This window comes from Pteropus vampyrus, unplaced genomic scaffold, assembly GCF_000151845.1.
Source record: "Pteropus vampyrus isolate Shadow unplaced genomic scaffold, Pvam_2.0 Scaffold18, whole genome shotgun sequence".
In the NCBI taxonomy this organism is placed as follows: domain Eukaryota; kingdom Metazoa; phylum Chordata; class Mammalia; order Chiroptera; family Pteropodidae; genus Pteropus; species Pteropus vampyrus.
This window is the reverse complement of record NW_011888799.1, coordinates 6,984,280-6,991,280: the sequence shown is the minus strand read 5'-3', so window position 1 is coordinate 6,991,280 and position 7,001 is coordinate 6,984,280. Positions and strand designations below refer to the sequence as shown.

The window sequence follows — 7,001 nt, the reverse complement described above, 5'->3', positions numbered from 1 at the left end:
CTGTCCTGTTTGTGTGTGTGGCTCCCAGGGATTCAGAGTGTGGCCCTGTGTCCCTGTCCCATAATTTCCTTAGGGCAGGGGGTGGAGGCAGAGGCGGCAGACGCAGGGGAAGGTAGTGGAGTAAGTGGGCGGGGGCAGTGTGAGCACAGCAGGCCTCTCCCCAGAGATCCTTCTTCAGTCTCCCGCCCCGGGTCATGTAGGCAATCTGCACAGGTCCTCCAGACCCACAGAAAAGTGGCTGGATCCCACCTGTGTGTCCAGGGCAGCAGCACCAATCAGATATCTGCCTCAGAGCTTTTCTTTTCATTTTTATTTTAAAGGAAAAAAACAAAACAAAACAAAAAAAACAGTGCAAAAACCCATTTTCCAGTGTCAGCCACCCCCCACCCAGGTCACCCCCCCTGGCTCAGGCCTGACTCTTCCTCCCACTCAGTACCCCTTCCCCTCTCATGCAACCTGTAGGGGCTGGAGGCTCCACTTCCCTGGAGTGCCAGATCCCAGGGAGACTTGGGGGGAGGAGAGAACTGGGGGGGCTGCCCTGATTCACCTGCTCCCCCAGGTCTCCAGCCATGGCACCAGGTACCCCTCTTGGCTTTCATTAACCCTTTCCTGACTAGCTACTAGCTTGGGGGGCACTGATCTGGGGGAACTGTGTCCATAGCCTGTTGCCCCGGGCCGGCTCGGGGCTCTCCTCACTGAGGTTGGGGGGCTCCCTCCCTCCCTCCATAGGGTGGGGAAGAGTGGCAAAACCCCCAGGTTTAAATACCTTAATGAAAGCAGGGGATGGGGAGGAAGGGCTTTAGATCTAATAAATTATTAGCGTTTTTTTTTTTAGTGTCCGTAGGGGGCAGGTAGGGTGGGGCAGGGCGTGGCCTCCAGGGCCCCTCCCTCCCCTTACTGGTGAATTTCATTCTCTATGAGGCTGTCCTCGCAAGACTGGAAATCTGTGTCCGTGAGGCCACCAGGCGGCATCAGCAGCTCCTCATCTTGGGACGAGGATGACGGGGGCTCGTCCCCCGAGCTCCCAGGACCCCCATCCCCATCCCCGTCCACCTCTGAGTCCTGCAGCACCTGAGCGATGTATTTCTGAAAGGGTAGAAGAGTGGGGCGTGAGAGTGAGCAGCTGACCCTCCTGGGGAGAGGGTGATAGGGAGTCGCAGGGCCTACGGGGGTGGGGGGGTGGTGGTATCCTCCGCCCAGGGGGAGCGGGCAGCCCCGGGGGAAGCTAGGTTTCTCCCTGTTCCTGTTCTCCAGTCTGTGGGGTCTGGAACAGACTTCTCCTTTTGGAGGATAATGGGACACCCAGCTTTGGAGCTAAGTCTCGGAGGCCCCTCCCCACCCTTAGTCATGGAGTGGGGCACTCACCGCAGATTTAGGGACAGCAGCAGCAGTGGGGGGCCGTCCATTGCTTCTGGGGTCCACAGCATCTGTCTCCGTGTGCTCAATCTTGAGGAGCCCAGAATGAGTCAGGAAGTGGGGGAAATGCCCTTACCCTCAGCTGCAATTATGACCCCACACCCTTTGGCACACGTTGCCCCTGCCCACAGATCCCAATCATTCCCGTGTCCCCCGCCCCCCTTGCCCCACACCTTGTAGTTGTGGGCACTGAGGTATTTGAAGTGTCCGAAGCAGACGTGGCAGAGACAGATGACAATGGTGATGACCAGGACCACGAATGTGAACATGGACGTGGGGGCTAGGAACCCTGGTATGGGGTGGGGGGACAAAGAATGGGGTTGCTACCTCTCCTCTAGGCTTCCCTCTTAGGGGCCCACCACCCCACTTTGCTACCTTCTGAATGCAGTCCCACACTCCCACGTGCTGCAGCTTTTCCCAGGCCCCTTGTCTGCAGCCCCCAGCCATCATGGACCTCCAGGGGCCTGCTCTGCTTTGACTCTGGAGGGAGTCTCCCCTGCCCCACCCCAGCTCCGAGGGAGGCCCTCACCCGTGCGCATGGTGGAGAAGAAGAGCAGCCAGAAGAGGCAGAGGATTGGCGCGGCTACCACCTGGTTCACAGCCCCGGAGTGGATCTTCTTGTCCAGCTTGGCCGGCAGGTAGGCGTAGTAGAGATTATACCTGTCTACCAGGTGCTTCAGCAGCATGTACATGAGCCCTGGAGGAAGCCACATGGGCTCTGACCTCAAAACCAGTGCCGCCAGACCTCTGTGTGTGTCTGTCACAGGCTGTCTGGTCCTTCCGAGGTCACTGAAGGGCTGGCCCCCATTACCCTGCCCCAACCCCATTCAGGATAGTGGCCTAAGCCCTCAGCAGGACCAGAGAACCTCAGCTTCCTCTGCTTCAACCCCTTGATTCTGCAGCCCCTCACTAGAATAGAAATCTATTCATTTGGGTCAATGAGCGTCCTTTTAAAACCCATACCACTTTTTCTATCCCTGTTTCCAAATAGATGAGTATGAATTAGGTAGTAAGTTCTATTTTCCTGGAGGCTGAGGGAATGAGAGCTTTCTAATGAGGACAAAGAGGTTAGTTTGGAGCCTTCGACAACCAGGGAGAGTGGTTAAGGGGTTGGGATGTTATCAAGGGGAATGTAGAGGCCACTAGTGGGGGTATTCATTGAAGAGAAACTGCTAAATTTTAGAAGAAAGAGGGACTTGCCCAAGTCACCCAGCTCAGTCATAGCAGGGCATCTCCATGAGTAGCAAGGACCCAACCCCACCCTGGAATCCAAAGGTCCTTCTTGTGTTTACAGGGCTGTGTACAAGTGTGCCCATGGATCCTGTGTAGAAGTATGTGTGTGAATACCTTAGTGGGTATGTGATTGTGTCCCAGTATATCCAGTTGAGTGAAAGCACTGGTATTGGCGAGTATGGCCATGTTGGTGTAACTTTGCCCAGGGGTCCAGCACACCAGCTGGGTCCGGCCTGAGCTGGGATGGCTTTTCCCCTCCTCCCCGCAAGGCCAGACCCCAGACTGAGCCAGGAACCGGGCGGGAGGCTCGAGGGGCCGGTCTCCCAGCCGGGGCCCTGTCCACTCAGGGCGGCCTGCCTTACTAGAGTGGAGCAGGTGAGGTCCTGGGTCCCCCCGAGCAGGGCCCAGGTCCCGGCGCGGCGGTGCCTACCGAAGGGCACGATGATGGGGCAGGTGATACTGTAGGTCATGACCACCGTGAAGACGCACATCATCCAGGCGTAGGCTGCGCCAAACTGGAACTCGTAGGCCTGATGCTGGGGGGGAGATGGGCAGGAGGGTGGCTCAGGAAAGGGAGGGACATACTGGAGGGGCACAGGGCAGGTGGGAGGGGAGAGGGAGCCAGGAAAGAAGCCAAGGAGAAAAGGAAGCCCATGACCAGGGTAGTGCAGGGCAAAGCAGATGGAGAGAGGGGCCAAGGCTGAGAAGGTGGTCAGGATGGATAATGATGGGGCATAGAGAGGGGCCTCCGAGGGATCAGGGGCTGGCAGGAGGTGGGCTTGGGAATGGGATGCCCAGAGCCCTTGTGTGGGGTTAGGGCCCAGGGACCCTAGGTGTAGGGACCTGGACCTCCCCCAACTCCCATCACAAATACTAGACTGTCAGAACTGGCCAGGGCCTTCGGTGTTATCTATGTCGATTCATCGCTGCGCATATGGGAAAACTAATGGGAAAGGGCTAGACCAGGGCCACGGAACTGGGCTCCCCAAGTCCCAGTACCCTCGTGCCCCACACCCTAGCACGCTGCCGCTGTTTCTGGTTGGTCCCACCAGAGGGCGCTGTGCGGACCGCTGCGGCCCAGGCGGCCGTACCCGCTTCACGTTGCGCCTCTCGGCGGCGGAGCGCGCCAGGCAGAGCCGGATCATGTACATGAGCAGGCCTGGGATGCGCAGCAGGTCCATGGCGTTGCCGATAAAGGCTGAGGCAATGACGTAGTTCACGAAGAAGGCGCCGTTGTCGGGCAGGAACACGCACCTGCGGGCACCAGGTGCTCCAGCATTGCACCCATGGGGGACCTGGTGGCTACCTGCCCACTGCCAGCATTACAGCGCACCACGCCTTCACCCCCAACATGCCTTTTGGACACACTCATGTGTCTCTAGCTCGGCCCTCAAGCACCTGTGCCCTAGTCCCCTCAGAATGTGAGCCCCAGAGGCAGACACCAGAGTGTCAGCAGACACCTCCAACACTCTCAGTGTTCGTGGAAAACACCTGAGAGTGTGAGCCCAGAGGTACCCTGAGAACTTGTGACCCATAAAGACTCATGGAGAGAGTGCTTGAGACCCCTAAGGCCACCAGTGTGCAGGGTATGACTGCCTGAAGTCTCCATAGATAATCCTGTGAGACCCCCAAGACCCCCAATGGTGTGAGCCCCAGGAATACCTAGAAGGCTCCCTTAGACCTTAACTTAACCCAGAGTTACCCCAGAGTACAAGCCTCAGTCATCTCCAGAACAAAAGCCCAGGACCCTCCCCCAGAGACTTCAGAGGGGGGGACCTTTGTCAATGCTTGCGACACTCCAAGCGTGATCCCAAGATTACCGCATATGGCCCAGAGGAAGACTCCTAGAGCTTGCACCCACTTGAACAGCCATGGTATGTGCCCACTAAGACACCCTCACGGGGATCCCCAGAGAAAGAAGGTATCCCAGAAAGAACTCATCACACCTATGAATAGGAGTCTGAAACTTCAGAGGTGTTCTCAGAACTTGCGCTCCATAAGCACCCCAAAGTGTGAGCCCCAGAGCCCCCCACAGACACTCAAAAGTGTGGGCTCCAGAGATCCTCAGGGATACTTCTAGGAACTTCCAAGTCATTTCCACAGTATGACCAAGATCCCACTACAGACAGCTCTCCAAATCTCCCGAGTGAAGTTTACCCCAGAATATGCACCCAGAGCCCACATAGAAACCTCCCAAGTGGGGGCCCCAAATACACCTTGAGGGTGACTGTAGAATGCAGAGAGGTTCCCAGAGTGTGAGCTCCAACACAGACCCCAGGAATATCTCCCAGATATATACCTGAGACACACCCTGTGAGTCCTTTGGAATGGTCCTACCACTCTGTGATGTCAGCCCCTCTTTCTCCCTGCAGTGGGGGTGGGGAGCTTTGCTGTTCCTTCCCATGGAGAAGGAAGTGTCTTTCAGGCATACCCACCCCCACCATCCAGTCTCATTCCCCAGGGGCCCCGGTCACTCACTCAAACCGAATAGCTGCCTCAGCCAAGAATTTCTTGTCAAAGAGCCAGCGGAAGAAGAGGTCCAGGCTGGAGAGGAGAGGTGTGGTGGGGGGCTGGAATGGGGAGGGAGAGTCCCTGCCAAGAGCCCCTGGGGATGCCCCCCAGACATGGGGCCCTTGGCTTTGGCAGGGGAGGTGGGAGCCTGAACTGCTCCCTCTCCCCATCCTGCTACCCACTCCCCAACTCCCAGTTCTCATCCCTTCCTCTGAAAACCTACCTGCTCAGTCCCAGTGAGGGCAGGAGCAGCACCATGAAGATGAGGAAGGTGTAGCACTTGTGCATGGTGGTCCTGTTCTCTCCGGAGCTGGGGCAGGGGCACAGGGGCAGAGGTGAGGCGGGCCAGCCCCCATTCTGCCCCTCAGTCAATACAGTATCCTAGGAGGGTCCCCTGAAAAAGGGGGGGCTTCCCGAGGTTAGGATGAGGCATCATCCCTTCCCTGCCAGCTCTGGGACCACCAGGGCAGGGAGTCTGAATGGCAAAGGGCTGCCCAATGGCATGGGTGCCCCTAGGGGGCCAGAGCGGGGTGCTATGTATGTGAAGGTGTCTCACCGTGTCCAGTGAGCTTCAAAGAAGGCAGAGTAGTAGACGATGGTGGGGAGCAGGGCCGAGAAGCACCACAGCAGCAGGGTAGGGAAGAACTGGGTGATGATTGGGTTCTGCAGGGGGCACAGGGGGATGTGTCAGGCAGGGGCAGTCTAGTGGGCTCAGCTTGCTTTGCTTACCTGCCTCCTCCCCCACTGAGCCTGGGCCTCACAGTTCTCAGGGCCCCATGTCAGAAGTCCAGAACATGTGAGGGCAAAGGTTGAAGGTGAGGGCCAGGGCCACATGTACAACCCCAGAGTGAATAATATTACTTAGCATTTACTAAGTCCCTACTACGTGCCAAGCACTGATCATGTACTTTACATGTATTTAGCCTCACAACAATATTACCCCATTTTACAGATGAGCAAACTGAGGCAAAAATAAAAAGTGATTCAATAATTAACCCAGTTAATAAGCAGTGGGGTGTAGATCTGAACCCAGGCAGTTTAAGTCTTATCTGTTATGCTATTATCACACAATGATTTTCAATCTTTCTTTGAATTTTGAGGGTCCAAGGAGGTACGCTGTGTACATGGTTAGAGGGGTGAGGGGAGACCAGGTGAAGTGGCCCCTGCTTTGCTGCCATCTGAGCAGCCTGGTTTTTCCACACTGTAACAATCCTTTTGATAAAGGCATCAGACTCTAAGTTTGGAAAACAACGATCAAGTCTGAACCTTCCATTCTTCTGTTGGGGAGAATGAGGGATGTGAAGGAGGGACTTATCCCATGTCACACGGCCAGTTAGGGCCTGGGCTCTCTCTGTGGGTGTCTCTCTAGGTGTGTGCACACCCAAAGGTGGCTGCTCCTGTGGGAAGGTGGCAGGGAGCCAAGGGAAGTGCACAGAGGGGTTTGCGGCTCATGGTCCTGTGGGCGCTTTCTGGTGGGGCTGGATGGGAAAGGCAGTAGAGGAGCCGGACTAGGTAGAAGGCATTCTGGTTTCCCCCATCCCCAGGAGGGATCTGGGCCAGGACAACCCTTGTGACACAGTCTAGAAGGGTGGGGTGGGGTGTGGCCTCACGTTGAGGTACTCTACGGGCTTGGTGACGTTGAACTTGTCCATGGTGGTGATGATGATGGCCGGGGTGGTGAGGAAGAAGAGGAGGATGAAGAGGACGACATTGATGACCAGGCAGCGCAGCCACCAGATGAAGCCGCGGATGGAGAGGTGCTCCCTGGGAAGGCAGGGGAGGCAGTCACTTCTGGGACTGGACACCCGATTGGTCCCTGGTGACATCAGGAACTCCCTGCC

The 7,001-nt window shown here is 56.8% G+C and overlaps 1 protein-coding gene across 7 annotated transcripts in view; it reads right to left on the bottom strand.

Moving 5' to 3' along the window:
- Window positions 1–288: 288 nt before the first annotated feature.
- The window catches only part of TMEM63B (transmembrane protein 63B), a 24,155-nt gene continuing 17,442 nt past the window's right edge, over window positions 289–7,001 (bottom strand). For 5 of the 7 annotated variants that reach the window (XM_011354723.2, XM_011354727.2, XM_011354726.2 and 2 more), the window contains 10 exons: window positions 6,771–6,924; window positions 5,717–5,823; window positions 5,384–5,470; window positions 5,128–5,193; window positions 3,741–3,903; window positions 3,080–3,185; window positions 1,946–2,113; window positions 1,590–1,705; window positions 1,366–1,446; window positions 289–1,086 (listed from right to left, as the gene is read on the bottom strand). In XM_011354723.2, the coding sequence (XP_011353025.1) occupies window positions 895–1,086; window positions 1,366–1,446; window positions 1,590–1,705; window positions 1,946–2,113; window positions 3,080–3,185; window positions 3,741–3,903; window positions 5,128–5,193; window positions 5,384–5,470; window positions 5,717–5,823; window positions 6,771–6,924 (1,240 nt within the window). In that variant the 3' untranslated portion in view covers window positions 289–894. The remainder of the gene's footprint in view (window positions 1,087–1,365; window positions 1,447–1,589; window positions 1,706–1,945; window positions 2,114–3,079; window positions 3,186–3,740; window positions 3,904–5,127; window positions 5,194–5,383; window positions 5,471–5,716; window positions 5,824–6,770; window positions 6,925–7,001) is intronic. The other 2 variants (XM_011354729.2, XM_011354728.2) reach the window with 1 other exon arrangement.